Consider the following 14,041-nt stretch of genomic DNA (forward strand, 5'->3'; position numbering starts at 1 on the left):
TAAAACAAAACAATTGAACCAACCATTGTCGTTTTCAGCACATTTTACATGCACCTAGAGGCAGCCTGCTTCCACGTGGTTAGAGTCACTGAAGCGTCTACAAGCAGCTCCATATTGTCAATAGTGTAGAAAAAGAAAGAAAAAAAAACAGGAAAATCATTCAGATCAGTCATTGGTCACTGGATATCTTACGTCATGGGACAGTGTTTATAAAACACTGCATGTAAGCACTTTGTTTTGAAAGTTTGCCCACTGATTAGCTGCCTTCAGTGTTCCTTGTCCTTAGACTTATGTCACCATGGGTGGATGTTATTCTGCACTTTTCTGCTACGCAGCCTCCATAAACTGGTTTTAACAGCACATAAACCTGTTGGGGTTCTGGTGCCAGGAGCCTTTCAGCTCTAAGTAGATGGAGGATGGATTCACTGGAGAGAGCAAAATTACATCCAGGACTAGTACTCAACATTTAAAATACATGCATATTAAACCCTTTAACATCCATGTCCAGTGACAGAAGGCTTGTTTGTGTAACTTTGCCCTGTGACTGCCCTGTAGAAACAATTGTTTACTCCATTCTAAATTAATTACAGCCTAATTGTCTGGAGTACGTGTGGACTCCTCCTTTCCTGAGGAATGCTCTGCATTTAACATTCATATTTTACTCTCTACAAGTTCATTTATACGAGTACATACCTGAATGCAGAAATTCAGTAGGTATGCATTTAGTCATTCTCTTACAAATGTTAAGTTGTTCCAGTTAGCCAAAACAGCAGTGAAGTGGCTGAACACAGGCCTAAAAAGCTAATTATGTGGTGCCAAGTTTCATTATTCTAACGATAACTACACTGAACTGTTTCATTTAGATATTGCCTGTGCAACCAGTCAACAGACGGCGCATTAAATAACATGTAGTACCTGCAAACCCCTGTTTAAACGGTTTATTTTTGAAGTTGTTTTTTCGTAGGTGATGACTCCTCCCAACATAAAACAAAAAGTTACAAAATTGTCTATGTAATCAAAATCAATCCGTAAGAGACTTCATAAAAAACAAACATGAACACATACATACACATACAGAAGTGAAAGTAACATAAAATTGGCAAACTATTGACCCTGTGAAACTCAGCAATGGGTGCATGCAACCTGACAGTAACTGTAGAATATCTACAAAGTCCAATTAAAGAACGATAGCATCTAACAGCTTCAAGACACCAACAACTCCTGCACATTACATTGTGTGCAACCGGCGAGCACTGTTGGGTGGGGCACACCAGATTCCAGACTGTTTTGTGAAGTCGTGTAAAGGTTCACAGTGTAATACAGCAGGATCCCCATCAAACAGTTTCAAGCAAGACTGTATATTTGGAACATACAAAATAAATTTTATTATCCATTCTCTTCATGTCTACATCTTATTAGAATTTCTAGACAATGGCATTGTCAAATAACACACCCAAATTAACTCTAATAATCCTGACAGGTGCAACAATACATTTCTGTCAAGTCCAGGTGTCAAAATATAACTGACTGTGAAAAGCAATTTTAAATCTTCTTTGTTATTCTCAACATAAAAAGGGAGCCATGGCCCTGGGCCACAGTGAGAGCTAGGCAGGACATGGCCATGAGCACACAAACACAGGTGAGGAAGTGGCTTCAGGGCTGGGCTCCGGTGGCTGCAGGGACTTGTGTGGCCAGAGTATTGGGGGCAGAGATGACAGGAGATCCAGCAATGTTAGCCAGTGGCTGTGAGGAGGACATTGAGGTGATGCCTAGGAGAGACAGAAGACTTATTAGTCATTAAGGAATGCCTGTGTTTAGAGGTCAATGGAAGAGAAAAAATTAGGTTACTGCAAACGTTAGATGTATCTTTATTTTACCGGACCAAATGATTACTCACCAGCCATCATACTCGAGGAGCTGACTGGAGTGGAGCTGGCAGCCATCCCTCCAGGAGTGGCCCCCCTTCCCTGATCTTTAACGATGGGATCTGGGAAAGGCACAATCAGGAGTCAATAAAACAGTGTCCTCCATTTTGGCATGTAACAGCACACCCAAAGCAAATAAGCGGTAACAAAACTTACAAAAGTAGGGATGATCCATGGCCTCTCTGGCTGTGAGGCGAGCTTGATGGTCATAGCGCAGCAGCTTGTCCAGGAAGTCTAGAGCCTCTGTGCTGACCAGGTGCTGGTTCTCACTGTGCACAAACCTCTCCCACCTTTTGCGGGAATGTCTAGAGAGAGAAGTGAAGAGAGGATAAAAATGAAGAGCTCAGTTGTTGGTTTTAAGTAAGCATTATTAAAAAAACCTGATGCAAATATTCAAACAATTATAATGTTTTACCTTCCCAGAATGTCATTGAACCGTGGATCCAATTCAATGTTGTACTTGTCAATGTAGTCATAGAGGTCCTCTGTGCCGAGTACTTTTGCAATACGCACAAGCTGCAAGTAAAACAAATTGTTCAGTCATTAACTATCAATTAATCAAAATATTGTGGCCTCAGACGACCTAAGCACTAAACTCTGCATCAGATCCTTGCCTCATTAAAAATTCTCTCATTTAACAGTTTTGTGTTGTTGTCTGATCATGGTGACAATGGTACAAAATCACTGGAAAATAAAATGTTAACATTTGTTAATGTGTACCCATACAATTATGATTTCATCGGCTGAGTCACAGGGAACATTGGCTGCTTATCTTAACAGGAAAGGAAACTTTACTCTACAGGAATAAATAGATCACTTTTATTATGAATCATAAAAGTGCAGGTTAGCTACTAGTGATTTCTATGCATTTCATCTATAATCAATAACAACAGTTTTCATTAGTGACATGCTTTTGAATTGAGAGTTATTTCAGGGTGTAAAAAAAAATTTAAAAAAAAATCAACATTTAAACTCTTAATTTTCAGTTTGTAATTACAGCTTGTAAAAAAAACAAGTACATTATTTTAAATAGCATTGAGATTTTTTACTAAAGTCTACTATTTGAGGACTTACAACAGGTCACAGACAAAACTGAACAAATAAGTAAAAGATGAAAGTCAAACTTAATGATATTCAATAAGGGATCCAAAAGGATTTGGGTCTCATAAGAGGATTTGATACCGGATTTAAATTCAATTAACCACTATCCAATTCTAGCTCTAGTTCTAGTGCAGATAGTGAAAAACCCAAAACACAAGTAAGGCAACAGGTGATCAGTCCAGTCTTATATTTGTCTTGCACCATAGCTTTTATTTCTTCATTAAAATATGTGAAATAAAACCCAGTTCCTCTTACCTGGTCGTAGTTGTCATGACCATGAAAGAAAGGTTCCTTCCTGAAGATCATGCTAGCGAGCATGCAACCCAAACTCCACATGTCCAAACTGTAGTCATACATCTACAAATAACACAGAGGTAAGAGATTCAAACTGGTTGCTTGACTCTAATGCAATGCTATCCTTTGTCTTTTGTTGCCTTTTACCAGCAGGCATGACTTTGGATGTAGTGAAGCATGTAGGGCACTCACCTGGTAGTCTACCAGCAGTTCAGGTCCTTTGAAATACCTGGAAGCCACTCTCACGTTGTATTCTTGGTTTGGGTGGTAGAATTCTGCCAAACCCCAATCAATTAGACGGAGCTGAAAGATGAATTATTTTTAAAAACATATTTTGGAACACTTTCCCTTGTCATACAGGAAATAACAAGGAACAAAATGCAGTATATGCACCACAACCAAGGGTTTCCCCAAATACATTTTATTTGTGCCACAGTTTGAGTGAAAGACAAGAAATGAATGGATAAAAAAGGTGAACAAGCAATGAATACCTTTCTGTGTTCGTGATCAATCATTACATTGTGTGGCTTGACATCTCTGTGCATAATGCCCATACTGTGGCAGTAATCCAGGGCCTGTAAGGTAAAAAAAAGAAATCTGTTAACAAGTGCACTGAATAGAGTCATATAAAATTATTAGTATGGGCAATTTCTTACCTTTAAGATTTCGTACATGTAGAACCGTATGTCGAAGTCAGACAGAGTTTGATACAATTGCTGTAAAATAAAAAATATTAGTTAGGTCTGGGGAAAAGTTTTTCCAAAATTACAGCCTTACAAAACCCTTTACCTTGAAGTCTGTGTTGTTCACATGTTCAAAGACCAGCGCAGGGGTTCGGGACTAAAAGGGGGAAGAAAAGGTAAACATTTATGCATGAAATCTTTGCATTAACAAGTCTTCAACTGCTGCAAAAAGGAGAACAAAATTACCACAGGATCCTTGACGATATCTAACAGTGAGATGATATTTGGGCCACCCCTCAGATTCTCCAGGATCTTTATTTCTCTCTTGATTTTCTTTTTCTTGACAGGCTGGGAACAGAGATAGTCAGGTGAGGCACTCCGAATCTCAGTTTACTCAAAAACATTCATAATCTTCATTTGATTATCTTCCTACCTTCAGTATTTTGACGACCACTTTTTCATTGTTTGTGATGTTTATGGCTTCAAACACTTCACTATACTTGCCTCTTCCTAGTTTTCTGACTAGCTGATAGTCATCTTGGTTCCTACAAACATAAGACAACAAAAAGCCTCACTTAGCAATGCTAACATGAAAAACAAAACAAAACGCTAAAGCCACAACAATTTCCCACTGCCTTACCCCCATTCAACAACATGGGACTCATAGTCCCAGTATTCTCGAGGTCTCTGTGTGTTTACATCAGGGTAAACTCGAGAGCGGCTTGGAACAGGGCCTGACATATTCTGCACAATATCTTTTCTAGATGCCCTAAATGAAAAAAGAAAAATAATTTCTTAGGCACAAATTCACAGTATTGCTCAAGACATCCCAAAGTTAATCACTGGGATGGAAATGTGCATCAGTAATGACATACATCATCTATTTAGAAATAAAGACAATACCTGGGAGGCTCCCTCCAGGATAATGGTGACAGATAAACTGGAACAAGAGCAGCTGAGATGTCTTTCTGGTAAAAAAAGCTGTACACATTGAGACAGAAAACCTTGCATTACCTATGATGCCATTGGATTGTTCCACATCAGATATATAACTGAGAATTAAAAAGGGTATTTTAGCTTAAAAATTATACACAATATCTAAATAAAGGTTTCTAATAGAAATGGAAAAAGACTGTATGTGTTCCTGAGGGAGCAGCACTAGTAATAGAATGTTTGATTATAAAAAAACAAGCGCAATTAAATAAAACTCCAGTCAAACTATGGGTATTCTCTATGCTTAAATATGGTGGCGTATGAAATGGAGAAACCTGGATGTTAAATGGGGGCATCCAACCAGTCTAATCAGGAGGTACAGGGTTCAATACGGTCATCACTGGGGGCTACAACAAGGCAGGATCTCCTGTTGAAAAGGGGCAGAAAGTAGGTTGATTAAAATCAATAGTGTCAATTAGGCAAACACGAACACACTGTATGAGCCATCGTACGTCAACCAATAAAGCCAACGTTAGTGAGTTTGTATTAAATTTACGTTTACATGGGAAACATCTAATCGACAAATGGCCTATCTAACAAATATGCACTCGCTTAGTTACAACCAGTTTGCCCGCTTAATACTTTAATGAAAAGGTGAACGTACGTGTGGCCCAAAGGCCTACGAGGAAGCTAACTGCTAGCTATCGTACGAACCGGGCAGACGGATGGAATGCTAGTTAGTTAGCATTAGCTCGACAACAGCAGAGTGAAAAGCCGGCTGGAAAGTCACAACTAGCCCTCGACCTCATTGTGAAACAATACCAGAAAAAAATAGACCGTCCACGGCAAGATAGACAGAACATCACTCGAACTACCCTTAGATATGAAGAACTAAACAGCGAGCTTCGAAAAAATATATATTTCCTAAAGCTAAAAAGTGCTAAGCTAGTAGGCTAGGGGAGTGAATAGCCTGCTGCCTGGCGAGGCAACTGGCTGGCAACGCCTTGAAAAAACACCCTACAAACACTGTGTTCGAACAACAGAACGGTAGCACGGTTGTGTTACTTGTTCCCAGCCTTTTCTTACATGTAAAACACTCAAAGGTAGTTCCACACCGACGACGATTTGCGATTAAATAACACGATTACCTCTCAGCGTTGTTGGGACGTCAATATGGCGATGCTCGAGATCAAGAGCTTAGTCCGAACAGCCTTTCCTGCAGAGGGCGCTCTACTTTTTTGTCGGTCATAGGAAGACTGTAGCTCCCTCTGCCAACAGGTCTGATCACTCAGAGGGAAACTTGTATCCCCATGTGTCTGTAAGCGTGCTTAACCCTTGTGCAACGTTCGCAAACACTACCCTTTCGTGTTGTTCGGTACAAAAACGTCTTCTAACTTTAACAGTTTTAAAAATATATCAATTCATATTTTTTGCATGTCAAACATCAGTAACAACATTAACTTTATTGCATTATTAGTTTTTGCACAGCATTGGATTTTAATTTTTTCTCCCTTACGTGTTGTTCGTGGACATTTTTGTCCCATAGACTTCCATTATAACCACATTTTTTGACTGCACAGCCATGACACTATATAATCATGCATTCTTGATTGTTGGTGGTTTACCCTGTTGGTAGGAGGTAAAATTTGTGATTTTTACAGTTAACAACTTAATGACCCTATTAACTCTTTACCTGCAGGCCCGTGCTTATGTAGTGTAGTTTCTGGCTTGTATATGGAGTTATATGGAGTATTTTAGCCGCACAAGTAGATCCGTCACTTGTTCACAAGTGAATACTTCATTCGTTCATAAGTGAATCCTTTACTCGTGCACTAGTAAAGTAGTTGGGGACTAAACTGTAGATTTGGTTAGTCAATGATTATTTATTGTTATCAAGTTATTTATCTATGTTGTCTATTTAGTAACATGCACATGTACGTATGGTCGTGTGGAGCGCAACACACCATGGAAAAGGGGCACTTAGACTTCACTTAGACTAATTCAGTGATCTCAACTGAGACACTAACCTAAAAGTAAAGTCACTCTACTGGAGGACGTGTTTTCCGAAAGCTAAAAAAAAACAGCTAGTTTACCCAGCCACAACTTCTGTTGTGACTTCTGTTGTACGCCTGTATTAGGTACACTTCACTTACTTAGTAACTTTATTTTCCTGACTTTCCTTCCCTGACACGCAGACTTTAGATCATCGTGGTCTCGACTTTACTTCACTGCTCACATTGAGCTGGAGCATCTCCCATAATTCATCTGTTTGACTTATTCAGTGGTGGGTTGACTTAGGAGGCAGATGGTGCAAAGAACGAAGCTACTGCCCCCAACCCATCCTGGGGTGCATTTGATGACTGTGCACAATTCTATTATTAAATGCCTTTCAGGTTGATTAAATATTATGAGGCATGTAATTGTCATCGTGGTAGAAGTTCTCAGCTATTTGTTGCATCCCTACGTTCTTTGTTTTTGTTTACTCTGTGAAGACTCTGTGGTTGTGTGTACTCACACACAACAAAGGCAGTGTGCAAATGGCTCTCTTTCTCTTTAATATACACACACAGTGTGTATACACACAGTTATGTGCTAAAATACTCCATATAACTCCATATACAAGCCAGAAACTACACTACATAAGCACAGGCCTGCGGGTAAAGGGTTAATAGGGTCATCAGGTTGTTAACTGTAAAAATCACAAATTTTACCTCCTACCAACAGGGTAAACCACCAACAATCAAGAATGCATGATTATGTAGTGTCATGGCTGTGCAGTCAAAAAATGTGGTTATAATGGAAGTCTATGGGACAAAAATGTCCACAAACAACACGTAAGGGAGAAAAAATGAAAATCCAGTGCTTTGCAAAAACTAATAATGCAATAAAGTCAATGTTGTTACTGATGTTTGACATGACCTAGAATGTAATAAAGGTTAAAAAAAATCCAGTCCACATTCACCTTTTCTATTAAAAATGATCCATTTTGTGTGTTTTTTCCGATTTTCTGCACCACCCCTTATGAAATTAGTGATTATAGGGTTAAAATCCTGGGGGAAAATTATTTTTTCACTACTTTTGATTAGAACTGAAGTTAATTAAAAGGTCTATGCAAAAAATATTTATCTGATATATTTTTAAAACCGTTAAAGACGTTTTTGTCCCGAACAACACGAAAGGGGGTAAAAGTTGTCCACAGTACTGTTGACCTTAAAATCATATTAACAAAATTATGTAAAATTAAGGTTGTTGAGCAAAAATGATTCAAGTTGCTCACATATTGACAAAGTTATGGCCAAAATAAACAGAAAAATTATTCTCAGAGGACAAAAATGTCCCGAACAGTGCATAAGGGTTAAATACATTGTGTTAACAGTAAATTTGTATATAGCCTTAATTTTCAAAGTTAATACATTGAATTGACTGGTCTGATTGTTGTTGCCGGGCAAAATATAACACTTTCACAATTTCAACTAAAGGAATACCACCAATTGATTACATCTAATCCATCATATGGATTAAACCTAAAAACACCTATTGGATTACATATATGAGTATTTAGTTAAATCTGTTAACCTCTGTAAATGATGTTCAGGGTTGTGTAAAAGGACCTCTGTACAGGACTAGTCTAGATCCATGGACAATGGCATAATAGTGACAAAAAACAATACATGGTCTGTGGCATTATTTAAAAGGCAACCTCAGCCATAAAAAAGGCCAGGGGCATTCTCCCCAAGTAACTGACTACCTGTAATTAACACACAATTGAGGCAATCACTTCACTGTTGTTTCCAGAATGAACTGAAATGAATAGGCCTTTGTAAACTTATCAGATTCTTGTTGCTTCTTTGCATGCGAGTCATGCACTGTGTAACGCACAGATATGCCCTTTGACTAAAACTAAATCTGATACAGTTTTTTTTAGAAACTATACCAGTAATTACCACAGACAATGCCTATTATAAAGAAAAGGAGGATAAAGGGGCAGTGCATAAAAAGACCAACTGCACTTGCTGGAAGGCAGTGGACACCGCCGGAGACCAAAATCAGCAATGAAGACGTAAGTTTTCAGATTTTTTTCCCCCTGTCATATTGAATTTTTTTATTCTATTGTTACAATTAAAATACTCCCATCAGCATTTCTCACTAAAACCTTGAAATATTTGTATTTTTATTTGTTTCAGTTTCACCTGTTGTTTACTACTGCTTCACTTTGCAGCTTTGGCTGTAACAACCCCAATCAAAGGTAAATAATCACATTGATGTTTTGAATTCATATAAAACTTTAAGATGTAGGAGTACAGTGCTCAGTAGGGATGAAATGTCCTTTCTTTCTTTCTTTTCAAGCTCAAAGGGAAAATGTGTTGAGCTTTCTACATGGTGAGATACATTATGTAATGTTAGCAAAATAGTGCTCCAGTCACTGTTTGAAGTAGTCCCATAACGTCTCCATCATTGTTGTTATAGATGCACTTGACATGACTACAGAAAAACCCACACCTGCAGCTATTACAGGTCTGTGATTCAACTATATATTGTTATATTTTTTACAGTCAGAGAGGTCACATTGCAAGCTGACCGTTTATCGCACCAGATCCTCAAAGTACTTTTATTTCCCCTAACATGAAGAGAACAGAAACATACAGCACCTGGTAGATCGTGTTGGTTTATAGTAAACTTCAGACCTTTCTTTTTCTGATGCCTGCAGCATATAGAACCCCCCCAAGTACAACTGTGAATGAACAGAATTCTGAAGGTACACTTTTTTCTGTTTGTAATCAGTTTCCAAATGTTGTTTAGAAATACAAATCTGATTTCATTGAACTCATTCTCAGATGTGTCTGATGCACAATCTACTGAGAAACCTGACAACAATAGATTTCCAGGTATGTGGGATTTCCTTCTCAGACCAAGATAGAAAAATATTTTGTTTAACACATTTAACACGTTAAACGAAATATTTTAAACAGGCAAATTTCTTAATATTTCAGAACCTGGACTACCTTATAAACATGGAGGTGAAAGCAGAGGTGCAGTAGCATAAATTTAACTTGCATTATTAGGTCTGTCAGTGCAGATGTCATAGCAGTACCTCTTGCTCTTTCTAGATGTTTTGAAAGACCTTGACAGTGATGAGATCCTGACTCCTGAAGCAAGAGACAAGACTCCACTGAAGAGGACAACAGGAGTGGGCAGAGATGATGTGATGACCGGCAGACTGGTTCAGGACCATGGGAGCCCAGAGCTCGGTGGGATCCAAAGAGAACACCAAGCAAGCAGAGAATGGCCTGATGTTAACAGTGAGGAGGGAGTGATGGCTCTGCAGGGTGCAGCTCCTGCAGGTGGCAGGACAATCCACAAACTCAACAGACAGGCAGCACCGGGAAGAGTTAACGGGGCGAATGGTATGTTGGCTCCAAGCCGAAGCAGAGAAATGCTGGATCAGGATAGTTTGGAAGAGAACACGGGCAGAGTGGTGGTAGGAGGCAACATAGACTATGACGGTAAGGCCAGAGCTAAAACATGGAATTATGCTTATCTAGCAAATTATATAGCTAATATGTTCATTATTCCCACAGACACAAGAGAGTATATCAGCTCTGAAACATATCCAGTCGGTAAGATATACCCTCTGCTGTAGTGAATATCATAAATAAAACACTCAGTTTTCTGACATCTTGTTCTCCTTTGTGTTTTTAGCGCCTCCAGAGCACAGGCAGCCTACCAGCCTGTCTGTTCCAACCAAGAGGCGAGCCGCCTGACGATCACACGGAGGTCTGCTCCCTCTGCATCGCACAAACCTTCTTCTGCACATATATCTCCACCTACCCAGCCTGGCTCATGATGACATGATACACATTTACATTCCTCACATTACACCTAATTACAGGATGAAACTGTTCAGCAGTTGTTTTTTCTTCTATTTTTTTCTTCAGATTCCTCATAGTGAGTCAGGGGCTGCCATCTGTTGATTCATAGGCAGACAGGCTGCTTCCACATGCTTCAGGGACTTTTTCATCCAAATTTAGATTCTTACATGCTTTTTTTGGTTATCAGATCATGTGAACAAATATAAGAAATAAAGGTTGGTTAAACAGATCCTTCAAGTTCTTTCGGTGGCTTCGAACAAAATCCGCCTGAGCCTGAACTCTGGCTTTAAAATGTTTAATTTACAATTACACATACATATTTAATGCTTAAGATTTACAAACCAACAAGCACAGTATTAAATAATATATGTTGTATATTATGCAAAATATACAAATGGGAGTGAAAGTAAGTGAGAAAGCATGATATGATGCTTAGAGCATTATCTGGGTATACACTGAAAAATTATTTTAATAGTTTTATTTCCTAAAGTGGTGAAGCTCACTGTACACATCTGACTGGACTCCATGTAACTCCTACAAAGAAAGTTCAAAGTAGTTCATCAATCCAAGACGTAATATAAAGGGTGTTCTCGGGATCTTAAAATCAGATTAGCAGATTATTTTACCTGGTAGGGCGACTCTGTGACTTCTGTTGTCATTTTCTTTGACACTGATGGTGGCAGATTTCTCTTACCTGTTAAAAAAGTGTCAAGTAAGTGTTCAGGTGCCAAATTATTACTCAGGGTAGTGGTTAAAATAGATGTAGTGCTTACTGTCTCGAGAATCCCATTCCCTCCTTCTCCTGTGGTGGCTGGCAAAGCAGAATACAGAAATAACTATGAAGATGGTCAAGATAATGTCAGAGGCAATAATGCCCAGCACAGACTCCATGTTTATTATGTAGCAGGACCCACAGTCTGTGAATAAAAGTGAGAAACAAATCAAAACATGCACACAACGTCATGTTACAACAGCATCAAGAGGTTTAGACAAGCCAAATACCTTGCTGTCCTTCTGCTGTCCCTGCAAAAACAAACAAGTTAATAAAAGCTCAAATAACAACAACAACAGAGAGCACAGAGTCATCTTTCACTGTCGCAGAACACATGAAGTACTCACCAAACAACGAACCCGCAATACACAGAGTGTCAGACATCTTAATGCTGGTTTCTGGTAGAGGAGGAAATGAGAAGGCCACCGGTCCTTTTGATGTCTTTGAAATGGCTGAGCGGTCGCACCCAGAAACATGAAGCTGGAGGCAGAAGAGCTGTCCGCTGTTAGTGTTAGTGATGTTAGGTTTTTGTCAACAATGTGATAGGAGGAGGAGGAGGAGGAGGAGGAGGAGGAGAAAGAGGAAGAGTGAATCCACTGTAATAGAAGAGGAAGCTTGACTTTTTGTTCCGTGTTGCTCAGGTTACATTAAAAAATCTTTCAGTCTGCATTTGATTTTTGATTTATTTTTTTCAGGAATCAGTTAATTTGACTGCGTAGCAGACTTTTATCAGATGAAATGCTGATAAGCTGCATCAGGTCAGTTTCATTACACCTGCAGTTTCTGCTGAAGTAGGACGATCATATCTCCAAATAGAGCGTTTCCTCATGACCTGTGGTTTTTTGCAGGCGGGTGGCTACGCACGCTTCTTATAGTCTGTGAACCACAGTTTTATCTTATCTTTAATGATGCTGAACTGTCAGCGAAATGAAAGTACACTTTCACAGCATCCATATACACAGACAATGACAATAATCTTTATTTATAACACTGACTTATTTATATACTGTTACAAGATAATCCATATATTAAAAAAAATGATTTTAAGAAAAAAGACAAAATAACAAAATATATGGAACAGGGAACTATTAAAATTGAGGAATGATGCATGAAAGAACGTTAATATTATGTTTTTATGTGCTTAAAATGTGCTGCTCCATAAAAGTGGAGCATTTGGACAGAATTTAGATTCATATGAATAAAGCACCCTTTAAAAAATGCAACTATTGAATAACTTTATTATGAAGAATTAACCATAAGCAATGAGTTGGTAGCCAGGCTGTTAATCAATCATGATAACCACTCTAATTGATTCATATTATCTAAAAGTTTATTATGTGAAACTCATCCCCTTTGATTTATGGTGCTACAACTAGTGAATTATGAGCCAGATGTTTTCTCTAAAAGTCATTTTTTATGACTATTTGGACCAGGAGGAAGACAAACAGATGAGGGGTAATTGCTGGATTTCAGAGGAAGGCAGATGGGAGATGGTAGAGGAATACAAGTACCTGGGAGTGACCATCAACAGCAGGCTGAGCCAGAGGACCAACAGCACAGCTGTGTACAAGAAGGCCTGCAGCAGGCTCTACTTCCTGAGGAAGCTGAGGTCCTTCATTGTGTGCAGCAAGATGCTGGAGATTCATTTACAGTCTGTTGGTGGGGGGGGAGGGGGGGGGGGGTTCAGTCAGCCAGTGACACCAATAGACTGAACAAACTGGTCAGGAAGGCTGTCATTGACTGCAGACAGGACACCTTTGAAGCAGTGGTGGAGCGGAGGACACTGAACAAACTATTATCCATCATGGATAACTCAGACCACCCTCTCCTCCCTGTACTGGAAAGGCAACGGAGCGCCTTTTCCAAAAGGCTGTCACACAGAACGCTACAGGAAATCTTTCCTGCCTCATGCTGTAAGACTGTACAACACCTCATCTGTCAAATTGCACACTGTTGTTCTTGTATATCATATCATTTCATATCTTCATACCAAATTGCACAACCCAATTTAGACTTATATGTATACCTGCATTACAAATTGCACATTTTTGCTTCTGCACCTATGTTTATTTTTTTTATCTTGCTGTAAATAATGTTTATACTGTTTAATTTTTACCATTAGAGGTATATTTTCTATTTTGTATTTTTTAGTATTCTTGAGTGCCTGTATTTTGCTGCTGCAATAGTGAAATTTCCCAGCTTGGGATAAATAAATTCTATTCTATTCTATTCTATTCTATTCTATTCTATTCTATTCTATTCTATTCTATTCTATTCTATTCTAGATCAGCACCAAGATAGTGAAATGGTTTTGGTCAGCATGCTGTTGAAAGTTTAACCACAGTATCACTTCAACATATCAGGCTCTTTATACAGTATATGCTTAAATGTCACAGCATGAATAAAAGACCATATGCATATGACAGTGTACAATTTGTGAAACAAATAGACACCTATAGAAAT

The 14,041-nt window shown here is 38.7% G+C and overlaps 3 protein-coding genes across 5 annotated transcripts; 1 reads left to right on the plus strand and 2 right to left on the minus strand.

The window, feature by feature from the left end:
• Positions 1 to 923: 923 nt before the first annotated feature.
• Positions 924 to 6,166, minus strand: LOC114448963 (casein kinase II subunit alpha). 2 transcript variants are annotated; one of them, XM_028426233.1, is made up of 15 exons: positions 6,085 to 6,166; positions 5,272 to 5,363; positions 4,907 to 4,984; positions 4,644 to 4,772; positions 4,437 to 4,548; positions 4,250 to 4,351; positions 4,110 to 4,160; positions 3,977 to 4,036; positions 3,812 to 3,895; positions 3,513 to 3,623; positions 3,282 to 3,383; positions 2,341 to 2,441; positions 2,082 to 2,230; positions 1,898 to 1,987; positions 924 to 1,769 (listed from the first exon to the last, which is right to left on the minus strand). In XM_028426233.1, the coding sequence occupies exons 4-15, from the start codon at positions 4,742 to 4,744 to the stop codon at positions 1,654 to 1,656; spliced, it is 1,179 nt and encodes a 392-aa protein (XP_028282034.1). In that variant the 5' UTR covers positions 4,745 to 4,772; positions 4,907 to 4,984; positions 5,272 to 5,363; positions 6,085 to 6,166; the 3' UTR covers positions 924 to 1,653. The 2 variants fall into 2 exon arrangements, with proteins under 2 accessions (XP_028282034.1, XP_028282035.1); XM_028426234.1 differs by having other exon boundaries at positions 6,023 to 6,140.
• Positions 6,167 to 9,126: 2,960 nt separating this feature from the next.
• LOC114448961 (uncharacterized) lies at positions 9,127 to 10,707 on the plus strand. The gene is made up of 9 exons (XM_028426231.1): positions 9,127 to 9,182; positions 9,284 to 9,316; positions 9,404 to 9,451; positions 9,645 to 9,692; positions 9,772 to 9,822; positions 9,928 to 9,966; positions 10,045 to 10,440; positions 10,516 to 10,554; positions 10,637 to 10,707. The coding sequence occupies exons 3-9, from the start codon at positions 9,415 to 9,417 to the stop codon at positions 10,696 to 10,698; spliced, it is 672 nt and encodes a 223-aa protein (XP_028282032.1). The 5' UTR covers positions 9,127 to 9,182; positions 9,284 to 9,316; positions 9,404 to 9,414; the 3' UTR covers positions 10,699 to 10,707.
• A 453-nt stretch (positions 10,708 to 11,160) lies between these two features.
• On the minus strand, positions 11,161 to 12,081 carry tyrobp (transmembrane immune signaling adaptor TYROBP). 2 transcript variants are annotated; one of them, XM_028426154.1, is made up of 5 exons: positions 11,926 to 12,081; positions 11,809 to 11,823; positions 11,580 to 11,723; positions 11,433 to 11,500; positions 11,161 to 11,340 (listed from the first exon to the last, which is right to left on the minus strand). In XM_028426154.1, the coding sequence occupies exons 1-5, from the start codon at positions 11,960 to 11,962 to the stop codon at positions 11,284 to 11,286; spliced, it is 321 nt and encodes a 106-aa protein (XP_028281955.1). In that variant the 5' UTR covers positions 11,963 to 12,081; the 3' UTR covers positions 11,161 to 11,283. The 2 variants fall into 2 exon arrangements, with proteins under 2 accessions (XP_028281955.1, XP_028281954.1); XM_028426153.1 differs by having other exon boundaries at positions 11,809 to 11,829.
• Between the last annotated feature and the right edge of the window lie 1,960 nt (positions 12,082 to 14,041).

Source organism: Parambassis ranga, chromosome 16, assembly GCF_900634625.1.
Source record: "Parambassis ranga chromosome 16, fParRan2.1, whole genome shotgun sequence".
Taxonomy (NCBI): domain Eukaryota; kingdom Metazoa; phylum Chordata; class Actinopteri; family Ambassidae; genus Parambassis; species Parambassis ranga.

Coding starts and splice junctions, on each gene's coding strand:
- tyrobp (XM_028426153.1), bottom strand. CDS start 11,962: ATGTCTGACACTCTGTGTATTGCGGGTTCGTTGTTTG. Junction 11,501..11,579: donor GGAATGGGATTCTCGAGACA/GTAAGCACTACA, acceptor CTTTTTTAACAG/GTAAGAGAAATCTGCCACCA. Junction 11,341..11,432: donor TCACAGAGTCGCCCTACCAG/GTAAAATAATCT, acceptor CTTTCTTTGTAG/GAGTTACATGGAGTCCAGTC.
- LOC114448963 (XM_028426233.1), bottom strand. CDS start 4,744: ATGTCAGGCCCTGTTCCAAGCCGCTCTCGAGTTTACCCTGATGTAAAC. Junction 2,442..3,281: donor GTCATGACAACTACGACCAG/GTAAGAGGAACT, acceptor TTTTACTTGCAG/CTTGTGCGTATTGCAAAAGT. Junction 1,988..2,081: donor CATGGATCATCCCTACTTTT/GTAAGTTTTGTT, acceptor TGCCTTTCCCAG/ATCCCATCGTTAAAGATCAG.
- LOC114448961 (XM_028426231.1), top strand. CDS start 9,415: ATGACTACAGAAAAACCCACACCTGCAGCTATTACAG. Junction 9,452..9,644: donor CACACCTGCAGCTATTACAG/GTCTGTGATTCA, acceptor TGATGCCTGCAG/CATATAGAACCCCCCCAAGT. Junction 9,823..9,927: donor TGACAACAATAGATTTCCAG/GTATGTGGGATT, acceptor TTAATATTTCAG/AACCTGGACTACCTTATAAA.